Genomic DNA, 19,433 nt, shown 5'->3' on the forward strand with positions numbered 1-19,433 from the left:
AGACAGCATACAGTTGGATTTTTTAACTTATTTTTTATTCATTTAGCCAATCTCTGTCTTGTTTTTTTTTTCTCTGTCTTGTTTTTAAAAACAGCTTTACTGAGATATAATTTATATACTATGCAATCTCTTTAAAGTGTGCAATTCAAGATCATCTGGGTGGCTCAGTCAGTTAAGCATCAGACTCTTGGTTTTGGCTCTGGCCATGATCTTGGGGTTGGGTTGTGGGATCCAGTCCTCTGTCAAGCTTTATGCTGCTGAGCATAGAGCCTGCTTCAGATTCTCGTTCTTCCTCTGCCCCTCCCTCCTTCAAAAAAAGTGCACAATTAAATGGTTTTTAGTATATTAGATTATATATATATTTTAAAGATTTTATTTATTTGATAAAGATAGAGAAAGCATGAACAGGGGGAGGGGCAGAGGGAGAGGGAGAAACAGACTCCCTGCTGAGCAGAGAGCCTGATGCAGGGCTGGTTCCCAGGAACCTGAGATCATGACCTGAGCCAAAGGCAGAGACTTAATTGAGCCATCCAGGGGCCCCAGATTATACATTTTTAAAAATCTACAAATAAACATATATTTCTGTAGCAAATATATGCGGTATTTTGTTATATGTATCACATGTGATAGAATGCATATAACAAAATTTGTTAATTTAACCATTTTTAAGTGTAGAATTCAGTGATATTAATCACATTCAGTATTGTGTAACCATTGCTGCTTTTATTTCAAAACTTTTATTATTACCTCAAATAGAAATTCTGTAATCGTTGAGCAATAAATAACTCCTCATTGCCCTTCCATCAACCCCCATGGTAATCTCTACTCTACTAGCTATCTCTGAATTTGACTAGCATTGGTACCTAATACAAATGGAACTATACAATATTTATCCTTTTCTGTCTGGCATATTTCACTTACAATGCCGCCAAGTTTCATCCATGTTGTAGCATCAGAAATTCACTTCTTTTTAAGGCAAAATAATATTCCATTGTCTGTATATACCACATTTTGTTTATCCATTCATCTATTAATGAACACATGTGTTGTTTCTACCTTTTGGCTGTTGTGAATAATACTGCAATGAACACTGTTATACAAATGTCTGTTTGAGTACCTACTTTCAATTTCTTTCTTTTTTTACTTGAGCATAGTTGACACACAATGTTACATGAGTTTTAGGTATACAACATAGTGATTTGACAAGTTTATATTTTGTGCTGTGCTCACCACAAGTGTAGCTGTCATCTGTCCCTGTACATTGCTATGAAAATATCATTGATTTTTTTCCTTATAGCTGTGTCTTTTCTTCCCATGACTTATTCATTCTGTAACTGGAAGCCTGTATCTCCCACTCCCCTTCATCCATCTTGCCCAACTCCCCGCCGTCCCTCCACAGTTCCTTTGGGTTTATATATAGGAGTGGAATTGCTGGATTATATTGTAATTCTTGGTTTTTAATTGTGGCAAACATAACATTAAATTTATCTTTTAAAAAAAGATTTTATTTATTTATTCACGAGGGACAGAGAGAAAGGCAGAGACACAGGCAGAGGGAGAAGCAGCCTCCCCATGGGGAGCCCGATGTGGGACCCGATCCCAGGACTCCAGGATCACCACCTGAGCCAAGGGCAGACAGATGCTTAACCACTGAGCAACCCAGGTGCCCCTAAATTCATCTTTTTAGTGCTTTTAAGTTTGCAGTTCAGTGGCCTGCGTTTAGATTGGTATGCAGCCATCATCCGTCTCTAGAACTTTTTCATCTTCTTGATAGAACACTCCAGTGAAATGTTGTAATGTGTGATATATCTTGGAAGTAGAGAAGTTATAACTGAGAGAAAGTTTATACAGTTTGGCACTAGGAATTCTAATTGGACTCTGCCAGTTCATATCTTTTCTGTGAAGGAATGCCTGAGAGCACTCAAAGGTTCATAGTAACATGTGGAATACTGAAATTTATATGTTGAGTGTCTGATCACATGCCAACAGGTAGGGAAAAATTGTCCTATAAAGTCTTCATTGGAAAAAACAAGACAAAACAAAACAAATCTTTCACAGAAATTTTGTTGCATTTCTCAAGTTCTTACTGTTGGCAAATCTAGTTTGGGAGGACAAGAAAAAAGTGTTATTTGTTGTTTGGGATCTGGAGTGCTGGTATAAATTGGTAGGAATGATGCAAGTTTGTCATAGCTCCGAGACAGATCCTGACAGGCCAGGGGCATGGGGGCTATACTGTCCCTACTTCTTGCGCAGAGTGCCTTCGAGAACCAGCCTGTAACACAGGTCTAAAATTATGAGCCCTAATAATGCTTGCATTTCTGACAATTTTGGCCACAGATGTGTTTGCTGTGACTCCTCCAACACCAACTCTTGGCACTTCTCAAAACTATGCATGTTAGGATATATTTAAAAAATGAACCTTGAATGAAGAGGAGGTGAGTCTTCATGAGAATGGACCCTGTGACACAGCCAAAACTTTATCCTATAACTCTTCCTTCCCCTTTTTTCCTCCACAAAAGGAACCAGCTGCCATTTTACAGAGTTAAGGAGCATGAGGGAAATTTCCCTTTTAGAAATTCCTAGCTAATATAGAAGACTCATATAAGTTGAGTATGAGTTGGGATGAGTATGCTAATCCCTACCCGCACTCAAGCCATTAAAATCCATTGGTCAGAGTAGTGGTCATGAAGGTCACATGGTTAATCCAATTTGGGCTCTAGTACATTGCATTGTATGATTTCTTTTTTTTTTTTAAAGATTATTTATTTATTCATGAGAGATACAGATAGAGAGAGGCAGAGACACAGGTAGGGGGAGAAGCAGGCTCCAAACAAGGAGCCCAATGTGGGACTGGATCCCCGGTCTCCAGGACCACAACCCTGGGCTGAAGGCGGCGCTAAACCAGGAGCCACCAGGGCTGCCCGCATTGTATGATTTCTGAATGCGTAGCTGGAATAGACATTCCTAGCAACTGGAAGAATATGCATATTGGCTCCTGATCTATGGAGTGAAACATAATAGTAGAAAGTTCTAATGAAAATTCTGTAATTGCCTTTTCTTACCCCAACAATAAACCAAAAACTTTCCTGGAGGGATTGCAGAGATTGGAGCCACCATCTGAGTTGAAAAATGCAAATAAGATTCCTAATCAGTTCCCCATTTAACCTGCTATTTAAGCTTGTAAAGGAAGATGGCTCTTGTGTGTTATTGTAAACTTAATCAGATAGTGACTAAATTATAGCTGTCTTAGATGTGTCTTCTTTATTTTTGTTTTTATTTTTTTATATGTTGCCTCTTTAATGGAGCAAGCATATCCATATGCAGCTCCAGCTTTTGCAGCTGTTGATCTGGCAAGTCATTTTTTTCTCTGTAACACCTGACAAGTAGCCACACAAACATTGCTTTCAGTCTTTCCTCAGGGCTGTAATCTAGGTTACTGAGGATCCATTACAGTTAAGGCATTATATTGATTTGACTTGGTGGTCTAGAAGTGTCAAGAACCCTAGATATAGTATAAGACCCATACATACCAGTGGATGGGAGATATTCTTCAAGAAAATTTTGGTCTAAAAAAAAAAAAGAAAAAGAAAAGAAAATTTTGGTCTTATCACTTTGGTGAAGTTGCCAGGAGTCCAGTATTAAGGAGCATATCAGGATATCCTTTCTAATATAAGAGGCAAATTGCTGCAAACTGCACTATTAGCTGCTAAGAAATAAAACACTTGGGACTTTTTGGATTTTATAGGCAAGATATATCACAATTATATATGCTCTTTCCCATAAACAAGTTTTGAGTAGGTTCCAAAGCATGAAAATATTCTACAGTAGGCCTAGGCTGCAGGGCAATTTTCTTTGCCATATGGGTCATGTAACCCAGGACAGCCAATGTTGTTAATATCAGTGACATGTGGAGATACTATATGGATCCTTTCAAATGCTGATAGTAGAATCCCAGTGCAAAACTAGTATTTTAGAGCAAAATTATACTCTCTTCTGTCAATAAATATTTTCCTTTTGAGAAATAGCTCCTGTTTGCTTTTGAATTGTGACTGAAACTAAATGCCTGACCATGGGATATCAACCAAGATATGTGCTTTGAACAGGTGACCAATATATGGTATTCCCACAGTCAGAATCAATAGATTCAGGAATCAAGGTGTTGACAAAGAATTCTTCCTTGCTTCTTTCCTGTTCTGGTGTTTGCTGGCAATCTTTGGCGTTCTTGTCTTAGAGGGCATCAGTCCAATCTTGGCCTTATCACATGGCCTTCTCTTTGTGTCTGTCCATCCAAATCTCCTTCTCTCTTCTAAGGACACCAGTCACTGGATTTAGGGCCCATTCTCTTTCTGTATGACCTAATCTTAACTTGATTACATCTACAAAGACTCTTTTTCAAGAGGTCAAATTCACACGTGTCAGGAGTTAGGACTTCAGCATATCCTTTGAGAACATAATACAACATGTAAAACTTGTTATGTATAAAATCCATTTTGTGTATGTGTATAATGTTATGTATGAAATGTATAATGTTACGTGTAAAATCACTCCTCCTTTCCCTTTCTCCTACTATTTTGTGTACTGAGTGTTGGTGATTGTTTAATTTTTCTCTTTTTTCCTGGTCTAGCAAAACATCTGTCAATTTGCTGGTGGTTGTTAACTTGAATATAGGTTATAGGGCATCCAGGAGGGATTATGGCTGAACCAGAAGTGGAATTAATATATTCCAGATATGTATATGGTAATGAATAGGACCTTGTGACTTTTCTTTTGGGGGGGGAGAGAAGGTGAAGTCACCTTCATTTTAAGTGGCATAGTTGCATTCTCCTATGCAGATGTATGAGTTCTTTGTTATATGAAGTTTAAGTGTGGCAGAACAGTGAGAACGGTACTGAGTATCTAAAAAGGTAGAATATTCCTGTTACTTGTAGGAAACTAGTGAGAGATCAACTGATAAGAGGAGAAGCCGGTTTTTTGTTTCCTGATTCTCTTGGAGCTTCCTGCAGCCTCTTGGAATTGCCTTGCCCGAGTAGGAACCCAAAAGCTGCAGTAGAGCATGCCCTGCACTCATGGAGCTCTGACTTTGGCAATAGTCATGACAGTGCTAGGCGACACTGGGTAGCTAGTCTCCTGCAGCTTCAGTGTGAGGGTCAGCTCTTGGCTTATTGTAACGTAGCGGAAGTTCTAACATCAGCAGCTCAAGGACACAGTAATTATGGGTCCTAGGTAACATCATTTCCTCTTTTTCTCCTTTTGCCGTCAGTGGGTAGTGGGGAGGGGAGAGGAAGGTCGTGTTTTCACGTAGTTATTAATCTGTCTTTGCTTCTTCAGCCTTTCTGACACTTTTGCAAATAATTTGGCGTATTCAATTCCCTTTGTTTAAATATATGGAGTGATTTATGTTTTCCTAAGTGGATACTGATACACTTTTCTTCTTGGGTGCACACAGCTAGGCTACATTTTTCCTCCCTTTCAATTAGATGTGGCTGAGTTCTAGATGATGGGATGTAACAGAATAATATATGCCAGTTTGGGGCTAACACTTTTGGGAAGTGAGCTACGCTCTTCCCTGCTTCCTTCAGCTACACATGGATAACTGTGGGGCATCATGGAACAAGAGCATGAGTCTCTGAATTACTATGTGGAGGAAAGTGTTAAACTACTACATGAATGGAAAATAAAACTTAATTGTATTAGAGTCTTTATAAGTTTTCGGTCTATTTGTTGTAGCAGATAGTGTTACTGTAAACTAATATTTTCTCCAAATATTACACATTTTTATAGATTGTAAAGTATCCAGAAATTCATTCCTAGTAGTAAGAATAGTAAGTGAATAACAAAACTACTTTATTTCTGGGGCAAGGATATATTTATTTTATCTCACTTATGATTAGGATAAAAAACTTACTAGTTTTCAATGACCCAAAATGTTTCTGAACAAATGGGTAAACAAACATATGTACAAAATAACTGGATTCTACACATGATAAATACATACATGACACAGTGGTTTTCAAAGTGGTTTTCATGGCGTTCTATTGCAAGAAGATGTCATCTTGGCCTGGTGCTTATTTTGGAGAATACCAATGTAAACATCTGGGGATACAGAGGATGATCTATTAAGGAAAGTATGTAAATTTTTCCATATATTTTGTATCTTCTACTCTCTTACAGGCATACCTTGTTTTCTTGCACTTTGCTTTATTATGCCTCAGACATTGCCTTTTCTTTTTTTAAAATAAATTGAAGGTTTGTGGCAACCCCTGTGCTAGGCAGGTCCATTGGTACCCTTTTCCCAACATCATTTGCTCACTTCATGTCTCTATGTCACAATTTGGTATCTCTCACAATATTTCAAATATTTAAAAATTATTTTGTTATGGTGATCTGTGATCTGTTATGGTGATCTGTGATCAGTGACCTTTGATGGTACCACACAGACCATACCCACATAGATGGTGAACTTAATTGATAAATGTTGTGTGTGGTTCGACCAGCTGTTCCTTCATTTCTCTCCTTCTAGTAGGTGCCTCCCTATTCCTTGAGACACAACAATATTGAAAGTAGACCAATTAATAACTACAATGACCTCTAAGTGTTCAAGTGAAAGGAAGAGTCACATCTCTCACTTTAAATCAAAAGCTAGAAATGATTTACCTTAGTGAAAAGGCATGTTGAAAGCTGAGATAGGTTGAAAGCTAGGTTTTTTCCACCAGTTAGCCAAGTTGTGAATGCAAAGGAAAAGTTCTTGAAGTAAATTTAAAGGTGCTAAATCAGCGAAAACACAAATGGTAAGAAAATGAAACAGCTTTATTGCTGATATGGAGAAAGTCTGAGTTGTCTGGATAGAAGATAAAACCAGCACAACATTCCCTTAAGCTGAAGCCTAATCAAGAGCAAAACCATGACTCTTTACAATACCGTGAAGGCCGAGAGAGGTGAGGAAGCTTCAGGAGAAACGTCTGAAGCTAGCAAAAGTTGGTTCACGAGGTTTAAGGAAAGAAGCTATGTCCATGACATCAAAGTGCAAGGTGAAGCAGCAAGTGATCCAGAAAATTTTGGTAAGATCATTAATGAAGGTGGCTATACCAGATTTTCAATATAGACTAAATAGCCTTCTATTGGAAGAAGATGCCATCTTGGCCTTTCAGAGCTAGAGAGGAGAAATCAATGCCTGGTTTTAAAGCTCCAGAGGGCAGGCTGGATCTCTTGTTAGGCGCTACTGTAGCTGGTGACTTTAAGTTGAAACCACTGCTCCTTTGCCATCTGAAAATCCTAGGGCCGTTAAGAATTATGCTCAATCTACTCTGCCTGTGCTCTATAAATGGAACAACAAAGCCCGGATGACAGCACATCTGTTTACAATATGGTTGACTGAATATTTTAAGGCTACTGTGGAGAACTATTGCTCAGGAAAAAAAAAAAAATCCTTTCAAAATATTACTGCTCATTGAGAGGTCTGACTCTTTTTTTTTTTTTTTTTTTGACTGACTCTAATTTTGAAAGAACTTCCACTGTGGGTAAAATTCTATCAAACAGTATTGCATGCTACAGAGCAACTGTTTGTGAAAAAGAGTCAACAGAGCAGAAAAATTCATTGTTGTCTTGAGACATTGCCACAGCCAACTGAACCTTTAGCAGCCACCACCCTGATCAATCAGCAGCTATCAATGTGGAGGCAAGACCTTCCATCAGCAATATTACAACTCCCTGAAAGTTCAGATGATGGTTAGCATTTTTCTTTTTAGCAATTAGGTACTTTTATTTTTATTTTTTAAAAAATATTTTATTTATTTATTCATGAGAGATACAGAGAGAGAAAGGCAGAGACACAGGCAGAGGGAGAAGCAGGTTCCATGCAGGGAGCCCGATGTGGGACTTGATCCCGGGTCTCCAGGATCACGCCCTGGGCCAAAGGCAGGCGCTAAACCGCTGAGCCACCCAGGGATCCCCCACAATTAGGTACTTTTAAAATTAAGGTATGTATATACTTTTTAGATGTCATGCTATCACACATATAATAGTCTACAGTATAGTGTAAATATAACTTTTATATGCACGGGGAAGCCAAAAAATTCATTTGATTCACTTTATTGCAATACTTGCTTAATTTGGTAGTCTGGAACCCAACCTGCAATATCCCTGAGGTCTGCCTGTAATTTTGATTTTTGAGCATATTTTATTATACCTATAACATGGTAGTACACATATAATTCATGCACAAATAAGTACATATATTGGAAGTACATGTTCAAAAATTTTGTACTGAAAGGATGTATAGTCAAAACCATTTAGAGACCATTGGCAAAATGTATTGAGTAGTCTTGAAATAGTGTTATTAGCAACACTAGTGTTGCAAACAGCAACATGATAGTGTTATTAAGTCACAGGATATTTAATAAGGGGATGGATAGATAAGAGAGCACTTAATACAAAGAAATACATACACTACTACATAGGTTATAGTCTAAACTGTATTTCTTAACTTCCTTGTAATCCTGGACAAATTACTACTTAATCAATCCTGACCTCATTTTCTTCTTATCAAATATGAGGACTGGGCTAATTTGAGGTTTCATATTTATGCTCACTTATACTCCAGAGGTTTTGATGAGTTTCTGTACAGCTGCTGCAAAGGTAAGAGATAGGAAAGACTATAGGCAGGCTCTAGCCTTTCTATATTGCCTCACTACCTAGCTTCCTTTATTGATCAAATGTACAGGGTAAGAACAGAGGGTCTGTGGGGTGGCTACGGAGAAAAGAAAACCACCAGGCTAGATCATTTCTTAAGATCTCTTTTCATTTTAAGGGCACATAAAATTCAAAGCTGTTATAACTAATCTTTGTTATCAAAAACAAAAGCCTTTTGGCAGCCCGGGTGGCCCAGCGGTTTAGCGCCGCCTTCCGCCCAGGGCGTGACCCTGGAGACCTGGGTTTGACGTCAGGCTCCCTGCATGGAGCCTGCTTCTCCCTCTGCCTGTCTCTGCCTCTCTCTCTCTCTCTCTCTCTGTCTATCATGAATAAGTAAATAAAATCTTTTGAAACATCAGAAATTTGGCTGGCCTATTTTGAACAAATAGTTTAAATCTTGATTGGTCTCTCAAATTAGCTCTATTTGGTCTTTGGGATTCCATATTGGTATCTTCCCTCACTTTTATTTACATGAAAAATTAAGCATATTTTATTTATTTTACTACATAATAATTAGTTGGTCACATTTTACAGCCCCTTTCTTTCCACTTGATTATTGTCTTTCCATTTGGCTATTTGATTCTGTTGGAGTATTCCTGCTACTGTGACTCTCAGGAAGAGCAATTGTTTATGCTAAGAATGCCTCCATGCCAGCTGAAAAACAATGGTTTTTAAATCCTACACACCATAATATCTTTTATTTAAAGATTTTATTTATTTATTCATGAGAGACACAGAGAGAGAGAGAGGCAGAGAGAGAAAGAAGCAGGCTCCATGCAGGGAGCCCGACCTAGGACTCGATCGGGGTCTCCAGGGTCACGCCCTGGGCCAAAGGCAGGCGCTAAACCGCTGAGCCACCAGGGCTGCCCCATGATGTCATTGAAACAACAGCAGGGGGATCCCTGGGTGGCGCAGCGGTTTGGCGCCTGCCTTTGGCCCAGGGCGCGATCCTGGAGACCCGGGATCGAATCCCACGTCGGGCTCCCGGTGCATGGAGCCTGCTTCTCCCTCTGCCTGTGTCTCTGCCTCTCTCTCTCTCTCTCTCTGTGTGACTATCATAAAATAATAATAATAATAATAAACAACAGCAGGCAGAAACCACTCTTACCAGTCCTCTTATGTTCCTTTCAGGATTGTCTTTAGCATATAAGGGCTGAATCACGTCGAGGGTGGAGGTGGTTATCAGTGGGCAAGATACATGTAAACTGTCTCAGAAGCTTGTAGTGTCTGGAGCCTCCTTAGCACCCTGACTCCGCAGGAAGTAAGAGCCACCGTGGGTTCGAAGGACTTTGCACTTTGCTCACACTCGGTACCATTCGAATCAGCTTAAAAATACGTCCCTCATCGCCCACTCGGGTTTGCTATGCTCGCAATTTACACACACACAAGTGCACGTCGCCCTTACTCTGCGCCGTGATCTGTCCTACTTCCGATCCCGTTAGCAAAGAAGGCTGGAAGAACGCGGAACGCCCGACCCACACCGTACGCCTAGGTCCGCTGGAACTTGGAGTCTGACCTCAGCCCAGCTGCCGGGTCCCCGCGCCGGCGTCGAACCGCAACCTCGGTTACACTTCCTCCAGCCCCACCCCCGGGCCAGTGGACGGGCTCTGGCCCCGCCCCTTTTCTCCCAGCCAATGGGGCGCGCCGCACCTCTCCGTCCGGCCACGGCCCCGGCGAGCCGCCCCTCCCGCTCCTCAGGCTCCCGCCGGCCGTCGCCGCCCCTCCCGCCGCGCTTTCCGGACGCGGCGCATGCGCACTCCCGTCGGGCCCTGGAGGGACGCTTAGGGATCGATTTTCGCCTCCTTTCTTTCTCCAGTCGCGCGACTCTCTAAAATCCCTTCCGCCCTACTGTCGCTGCGGCTCCCTCTCCTAGTCCGAGAAGGTGCCGCTCCAGCCTTGAGTGCGTCGGTATCCGGATGTGGAGCCGCTCTCGCCCGGCGGGGACTCTGTGGCGAGGCGGGGCGCGGCGGCGTGCGCGGGGGCAGAGAGAAGGGGGCCCGTGGGCCCGGGCGCTCGCCGGACGCCGGGAGGTACCACCGCTGCCCGCGGGGGAGGACGCGGCGGCGCCGGCGCTCGGGCGCCCACCCCGGGGCGAGGGGCTCGGGGAGAAAAAAGGCAGGCAGTTAAGCTTGCTCCCCGCCGGCCTCGCCGTCCCCCCCGGGCTAGCCTCCCCCGGCCCCCTGCGCTCCCCGCGCTCCCGGCCGGGGGAGAGCGTGGTTTCCTGGCGGCCGTCGCTGTAGCCCGGCCGGGGAGCCCGGAGGAAGCGGGGCAGTCCCCGCCCACGGCCCCCTCCCCTCTGCCCGCCCGCCGCCGCCGCCGCCGCCGCCGCCGCCTCGGAGCCGCTGCGGTCAGGCCTCCAGTCGGAGCGGGGGGCGCGGCGGCGGCGGCGGCGGCTCGAGAGCGTCTGCGGGCTTGCCGGGGCCCGCGCCGCCGCCCCCGTGAACTATTCCCACGCACCCCGGGGCTCGCTGCCGCTCCCGCCGGCGCCGAGAGGCCGGCCCGGGCCCAACTCCCTCACGGGGCCCCCGGCGGCGGCGGCGGCGGCGGCGGCGGCGGCGGCGGAGCCCACCGCCCGGGCCCCAATGAGTAACTCCCGGAATAACCGGGTGATGGTGGAAGGGGTCGGGGCGCGGGTAGTGCGCGGCCCGGACTGGAAGTGGGGGAAGCAGGACGGCGGCGAAGGCCATGTGGGCACGGTGCGGAGCTTCGAGAGCCCCGAGGAGGTGGTGGTGGTGTGGGACAACGGCACCGCCGCCAACTACCGCTGCTCCGGGGCCTACGACCTGCGCATCCTGGACAGCGCGCCCACGGGTAAGTCTTGGTCCCCTCACCCCCCACCCCCCCCCCCGCCCCGGGCGGCGCGCTTGTGGAGGAGGGGCGAGGCCGGCTGGGCGGCGGGCAGCCTGCGGGGAGCCCGCGGTAGAGCGGGAGACAGCCACAGGGATGTTGGGTCCAGTACCTGGTGGACGAAAACTTGGACAACAGACCCCGCCACCCCCACGGGAAATGGTGGCAGCACCGTCACCAGGATGCTTGCAAGCCTGGAAGGCACAAAGCGCCGGGAAGACAACAGACTGGTCCCCTCCTCCTCCTCTAGGGACAGGGTCTGGAGAGGCCTGGCTAATAAGCCATTGAAATTAATCAGCCACCGAGTGATCACTGTCTGGAGAGAGGCTTGCCGAGCCATATGGTGTTTAGTTGACGGGTTACGATTGCCGAGGGGCCTCCTGTAGCTCGGATTCGCTGAGATACCGTGTGTGTGTGTGTGTGTGTGTGTGTGTGTAGAAGGGTGTGCGTTACCTCCTGTAACACAGAACGACTCGGAGTTCGGTAGCTGAATGTTAATTGGGACCTTGTGGAATGATGTTTCGTCTACATTGTTTCATTACCCACAGAAGGAAAAACACTCTCTAAGCTGTTGAGCCATTTCCTTGTGTTAAATACTTTTTCCAAGTGGAGTAGACACCTGCCTTTTTTTTTTTATTTTTTATTTTTTTTGGTCGCTAATAGCCCATCTCGTATGTAAAGTCATATAAGAGACTTCGCCGTTCATGCACAATGAGTCAAGGTCCTCGATTCACAAATTTTCAGGGATCGGACTCTAAAATTTTTTTTTTTTAATTTATTTTTATTTTATGATAGTCACAGAGAGAGAGAGAGAGAGGCAGAGACACAGGCAGAGGGAGAAGCAGGCTCCATGCACCGGGAGCCCGATGTGGGGATTCGATCCCGGGTCTCCAGGATCGCGCCCTGGGCCAAAGGCAGGCGCCAAACCGCTGCGCCACCCAGGGATCCCAGGGACTCTAAAATTTTTATGCAATGTGGTAAACGGAAGAAGGTTTGTGTTCATAAAATAAAGATCTAACTTTATTTTATTGGATTATTTTAATCAAAACATTTTAACAGATTTGTCCTCGATACTCTATTTAGTAGAAAGTAGTTAAAATATAAAATTTGTTACTTTTCTGAATGCATAAATAAGCCACTTTTAAAAAACTGAGGTATCATCGACATATATTAGTCTTCTGTGTACAAGATAAAGATTTGTTTGTATATATTGCGAAATTATCACAGTAAGTCTAGTTAGTATCCATCCATCATCATACATAGTTAATAAAATTTTTTTCCTTTTGTGACGAGAACTTTTAAGATTTACTATTTTAACAACTTTCAAATATGTGATAGTGTTATTAATTGTAGTCACCATGCTGTACATTACATCCCATGACTTTATTTTATAACTGGAATTTTGTACCTTTTGACATCCTTCACCCATTTCACCTACTCCCACCTCTGACAACCACCAATCTGCTATTTGTACCTATGAACTTTTTTTTCAGATTCCATGTATATTTGAGATTATATGGTATATCTCTTTGTTTTATTTCACTTGGCACAGTGTTGTCTAGATCCGTCCATGTTGTTGCAAATGGCAGGATTTAATTCTTTTTTTATAGCTAAGTAATATTCCATTATATATATATGTGCCATATTTTCCTTATTCATTCATTGTTGTTGGACTTTTAGATTGTTTCCTTGTCTTGGCTATTGTAAATAATGCTGCAGTGAACATGAGGATACATTAATCTTTTTGGGTTACTGTTTTCTTTAGGTAGATACCCAGAAGTATTGCTGGATCCTCTGGGAGTTCTATCTTTCTTTCTTTCTTTCTTTCTTTCTTTCTTTCTTTCTTTCTTTCTTTCTTTCTTTCTTTCTTTCTTTCTTTTTTTTTTTTTAAGATTTTATTTATTCATTCATGAGACACACACAGAGAGAGAGAGAGAGAGGGAGAGAGAGAGAGAGAGGCAGAGACACAGGCAGAGGGAGAAGCAGGCTCCATGCAGGGAGCCCGACGTGGGACTTGATCCCAGGACTCCAGGATCAGGCCCTGGGCTGAAGGTGGCACTAAACCGCCGAGCCACCCGGCTGCCCCGGAGTTCTGTTTTTAATGTTTTGAGGAACCTCCATACTGCTTTCCATATTGGTTTATACTAATTTATGTTCCCACCAACAGTAAACAAACATCCTTGGTTTTGTCCACATCCTTGCCAATCCTTGTTATTTCTTGTCTTTTTGATAGTAGCCATTCTAGCAAGTGTGAGGTGATATCTCACTATGATTTTGATTTGTGTTTTTATGATGATTAGTAATGTTGAGCATTTTTTCACGTGTCTGTTGACCATCCATATGTCTTTTTTGAAAAAATATTCAGATCCTCTGTCCATTTTTAAATCAGATTTTTTTTGCTGTTGAATTATGAGTTTTTATGTATTTTAGATATTAATCCCTTCTTTGTATTATTTGCAAGTATTTTTTCTCATTCAGTAAGTTGCTCTTTCATTTTGTTGATGCTTTCCTTTGCTGTGCAGTGGTTTTTTAGTCTGATGAAGTCCCACTTGTTTCTTTTCATTTTTGGTGCTTTTGCTTTTGGCATCAAGTCCAAAAAAATCATTGCCACAATCATTGTTAAAGAGCTTACTGCCTCTGTTTTCTTCTAGGAGTTTTATGGTTTCAGATCCTAACTTTAACGTCTTTAATACATTTTGAGTTAATTCATAAATAAGCTACTTCTAAGGCTTTATCGTTGAGTTTGACAAAGCCTAATGAATCTGAAATGGGTTCATATTTATTATTAGCAGCAACAAAAAGGAAACACAAGCCAGCTCAGTTTTTTTGAACAGATAATTCATAAAATTGTGTTTCCTAGCTGGCTATTTAAATATTTGAAAAAGATGTATATGCGTGTCCCAAAGAAAAGATTCAACGGTACAAAAAGGGCCAGCCATTGTTATCAGTTTCTTGTGTGTTCTTACATAATACTCTATTTATTGCAGGCATGTTTATTAATATACTGTTAATCTATCTTTTTAAAGTACAAATGGTAATAAGCTATATTCTCTTTTGCACTTTGGTTTCTTTCACTTAATAGTGTATATCGTCAGTTATTCCATGTTAGCACGTGTAGGTCTACCTTATTCTTTCATAACTGCATAATATTCCATACTTAACCAGTGCTTTCTTGATAGGCATTTATATTGTTTCAGGTCTTATTTACAATGATGCAATGAATAAATTCTGTGCATATGTGCTGAGTACTTCTGATGTGGAATTGCTGCATCAAGGGATACACATATTTAACATTTTGATAGATATTGACTAATTAATGTCCAAAGACATTTTACTAGTTTACACTCCGACATGTTATACTGTATGAGGCATATACCTGTTTCTGCACACTCTTAAAATTTTATCTTTGCTACCTCAAGCTAAAGTTTGACCACAGTTCCATAATTTGGAGTCATTTTGGTATCAGTAATTGCAGGTTTATGGGGAAATTTAAATATCTTTCTAGGGTAAAGTGTAACAAATCCTATACTACAGCAGTTTTTGAAGGGTTATTAATGTTGTCTGTATGCTTTGTAGTATGAAGTATATCTGTCATGAATAGTTTCATTATCTTATATAAAAGATGTTTTTAGAAGTAATTGTTTTAAAATCTCAGTTTAATTTACAAGATAATTTTACTTATTTATTTAAAAAATATTTAGTTATTAATGAGAGACACAGAGACATAGGCAGAAGGAGAGGCAGGCTTCCCGCAGGGAGATGCGGAACTTGATCCCAGGACCCCAGGATTACGACCTGAGCCAAAGGCAAACTCTAAACCACTGAGCCACCCAGGTGTCCCAATTTTACACATTTAATTTGCTGTGTGTAACAATTCATCTTGTTCATCTGATTCTTTTAGCAGACATTTTTTTTTTAAAGATTTATTTATTTATTTATTCAGAGAGAGCGAGGCACAAGCAGGCTCCATGCAGGGAAGCCTGACATGAGACTCGATCCCGGATCTCCAGGATCACACCCCGGGCTGCAGGCGGCACTAAACCGCTGCGCCACTGGGGCTGCCCCTTAGCAGACATTTTAATAGCATTTCTAGCCTTATGCAGTGCTGTTGAAATGTATTTTAATTCCTAGGATTTAATTTCTTCAGTATTTTTTTTTTTTTCCTTAAAGGATTGAATAAATCACAAGCTCTTAGATCTGGCTTTACCCCCAGGACTATCCTACTACTTTCAATTTTCTTTTCTCTTTTTTCTTCAAGATATTTGATAATTGATGTTTATTGGTACCTTATTACATTCTCAGGATTTATTAAATATTATGTATAGTTCTGATTTTTACATAGTAGTTAAAATAAAAATAAATTTAACCTTTTTGAAGTAATTTCAGGTTTACAAAAATTATAAACAGAAAAATAACATTGGTTATTAACGAATCTACAGACCTTATTCAGATTTCACCAGTTGTCCCACTAATGTCCTTTTACGGGTCCAGGATCCAATCTAAAATCTCAATTACTTTGAGATGCTACAGTGCAGCATGACTAGAACTTTGAGCTGCATGTGAGGCTGTCAGATTCTCTAGCTCCAGTTGGTCAGTCTTTACTCTCGTGGTATTATTTTTTTACTTTATCAGGGTTCTTAATCTTTTAGATTTTCTTTGTTCCAAGCAGCAGCTCAAAGTTCTAGTCATGCTGCACTGTTGAAGTCAAGCTCTGCCCTTGGGAGAGTATATGACATTGTCACATCTATTTAACTATCAGATCTTACCCAGTATTTCAAATTACTGAAAACTTACCTCTTTTGTAAAGCTTCTTTTGTTTTTGAGAAGAATTAGCCTATTAATATTTGCTTTTAAGTATATGGTTAGGGCCAACATAAGTAATTACATTACCAGGTGTAGGCGAAAATTTTGTTAGAAATTAGAAGCCAGGGGATCCCTGAGTGGCTTAGTGGTTGAGCACCTGCCTTCGGCCCGGGGTGTGATCCTGGGGTCCCGGGATCGGGTCCCGAGTCCGGCTCCCAGCGTGGGGTCTGCTTCTCCCTCTGCCTGTGTCTCTCATGAATAAATAAGTAAAATCTTAAAATGAGATATTTTATGTATGAGATAAATGGATTAAATAATTGTATTTATTTATTTTATTTTTAAAATATTTTATTTTTTTAGTATTTTTAAAAGATTTTATTTACTCATGATATATACATATATATCATCTCTCTCTCTCTCTCTCTCTCTTATATATATATATATATATATATATATAAGAGAGAGAGAGGCAGAGACACAGGCAGAGGGAGAAGCAGGCTCCATGCAGGGAGCCTGATATGGGGCTTGATCCCCGGTCTCCAGGATCATGCCCTGGGCAGAAGGTGGCGCTAAACCGCTGAACCACCCGGCCTGGCCTGCCCTGGGTTAAATAATTTTAAATACAAATTTCCTTCTAGCTTTGAAAATTTGACTTGATGTTAAGAGTAAAGAGCTAATAACTATTCATAGAACTAATTCAGAGCTAACCTGGAGATACAAATTTAAAAACGATAACTTTCACCCTGATCAGATTGACAAAAATTGAAAGTCTAGAAATAGGATGTATTGATAAAGAATATGGGAAATCAGAACTCTCAGGTTATTAGTTAGTGGGATAGTAAATTGATAAAACCAATTTAAGAAGCAATTTGCCAATTTTGTAACTTCACAATGCACATATTCTGCAACTAAGGAAATCTAAGTGTATGTCTAGGAGATCCTCAGGCACAAGTCCGTAAAAAGGTATACAAAAAGAAATTAATTGCATTATTGTTTATAAAAGCAATAATTTGATAACTACTAAAAGATTATATGTAGAATAATTTGTCATGTTACATGAGTCTCATACAATAAAATATTAGCAGTTAAAGTGAAAGAATTAGTGTATATTTACCAAATATATGTGAAGTAAAAAAGTAAGTTTTAAAAAGATACTGTAGATAATACTATGCTTTTTATGCAAATTTTATGAAAAATTGTGAAAAATATACGTAGAAAAAGGATAAACACCTAGACAGAAAGGATCCAACCACCAGGGTGGTATTTTGGTATTTTGCTTCTCAGAATATTCTTTTTTTAAAAAATGAGAGCAATATGATTTTTTTCACTGTTTCTGAAAATCTTAGTTTAATATGTTAGTAAATCAAATAAATCTAAATTGACCTTGTTTCCATTCTTGATTTTGCTAGATGCTGTAGCTTTTAGGAGACCTCATGAAGATAGATAGTTGATCCACAGGGAAGAAGTGTCTTTCTGAGTATATTATCCTGGTTATTAAGCTCTTATGTCTTGGCTTCTACTCTATGAGGCTGGAATAGGACTCTGCATTTTCTTTTTTGCCAGCTGGGTCCTTGTTGGTTCTGCCAGTAGGGGATGACTGGAAGGCTGAAGTGGGAGAAGAGACTTGTTTTTTTCTGTTTTGCTTGCTTGCTTTTGGTATCATCTCATCCATCAGGATTTCAGTGTCAGTATTTGATTCCAGTATAACCAGAAATATCCTTAGTGTGTCCCCACTCACTGACACCAGCACCAACCAGTCACAACCCCTCCATTCATTAAGTTCTGGATCCTAGCCCTATGGGACCCCTTTTTAAAGCCTCTTACATTTTAGTAATCCCTTTTTTTGTTGTTGTTGTTGTTGTTTCCCTTTTTTTTTCTGTTGTTTCCCTTTTTCTAGAAGTGGTGATTTTTTTTTTTTTTTTAAAGATTTTATTTATTCATGAGAGACACAGGCAGAGACACAGGCCTAGGGAGAAGCAGGCTCCCTGCAGGGAGCCTGATCCCTCCAGGATCATGCCCTGGGCTGAAGGCGGCGCTAAACTGCTGAGCTACCAGAGCTGCCCTAGAAGTGGTGAATTGGTGTGGTTTCTATCTCCTGATTGGACCCTAATACTGTTTACTAAATTTTAATTCTATTTTTCTATTCCATTACCAGTTACATATAAAGTTTTTATTAAAATTTAGCAAGTAATTTTCCATCTTTTCTGATGCTAATCATTTCTCATGTATGAATGTTTTACTTAATATATTTTAAATCAATGAATTCTGAATTTTCTGAACTTAAAATGAGGTAAAATATTACTTTGTTTTAAGGATGTGAATATGAAAATTTATTGGTGATACACATAATTTAATATTAAAGACTATATATAATGATAGAAACATCTCCAAACATCAATTTACATCTTGTTTACTCTAGTTTCATTTGGACAGCACTTATTTTCTTACATCATCTCTACCTGGGACACATTAAATGGGTATAATTAAAAAATCTTATAGAAAGCTTACCACCAACACCTTTTCATTCCAGAAAATGTGTGCGATTTTGAAATATTTACTTTGCATTTATTTTGTAAGTGAAAAATATGGAACTCATTAATTTTTGCCTCTTAAGCACTTTGTCTCAAGATAATCAACGTGTGTCATTAGCCTACCTTCCACAAATCCAATTAATTAGGCACAAAAAAGCTGCAGCATGTCTTAATGTGCCAGAGGTGAGCAACAATGGTGGGGCCTGGTTACTCTCAGTCTCTCACTCACCTTCAGTACACCTGTGTTCCCTGTGTGATGTGTGAATTTTTGTATAGGTCCTCTGAGGGTGCTAGTGTCAGCTGACTAATTTACAGTTAGTAAAAATCTCACTCCTAGATTTTTAGGAAAAAAAAAAGTTTTTGTGAAAGTCTACAACCCCTTTTTTAGAATGCTTGGGAGTCGAGTTTATACTTTTGGATTTTAGAACTATAATATATGTTTGCGACACAGTACGAAACACCCACTTTGAAGTCCACATCTGGACCATGTAATCAAATAAATTAATATTTCTGCAGGGAAGCATGTGAATAATTACACTAAGGGGATGATAAAGACTACCTACT

General features: G+C 40.8%; 1 protein-coding gene and 1 long non-coding RNA gene across 3 annotated transcripts in view; one reads left to right on the top strand and one right to left on the bottom strand.

The window, feature by feature from the left end:
- Positions 1-1,428: 1,428 nt before the first annotated feature.
- LOC144315548 (uncharacterized) lies at positions 1,429-10,342 on the bottom strand. 2 transcript variants are annotated; one of them, XR_013381258.1, is made up of 4 exons: positions 10,094-10,342; positions 5,996-6,093; positions 3,531-3,566; positions 1,429-3,000 (listed from the first exon to the last, which is right to left on the bottom strand). It is a non-coding gene; the product is annotated as an uncharacterized LOC144315548 (long non-coding RNA). The 2 variants fall into 2 exon arrangements; XR_013381257.1 differs by having other exon boundaries at positions 9,797-10,342.
- An 889-nt stretch (positions 10,343-11,231) lies between these two features.
- Positions 11,232-19,433, top strand: part of MIB1 (MIB E3 ubiquitin protein ligase 1) — a 137,018-nt gene continuing 128,816 nt past the window's right edge. Inside the window, exon 1 of the mRNA XM_077900234.1 lies at positions 11,232-11,499. Coding sequence (XP_077756360.1) covers positions 11,271-11,499 — 229 coding nt within the window. The 5' untranslated portion in view covers positions 11,232-11,270. The remainder of the gene's footprint in view (positions 11,500-19,433) is intronic.

Source organism: Canis aureus, chromosome 6 (genome assembly GCF_053574225.1).
Source record: "Canis aureus isolate CA01 chromosome 6, VMU_Caureus_v.1.0, whole genome shotgun sequence".
NCBI classification, from domain to species: Eukaryota; Metazoa; Chordata; class Mammalia; order Carnivora; family Canidae; genus Canis; species Canis aureus.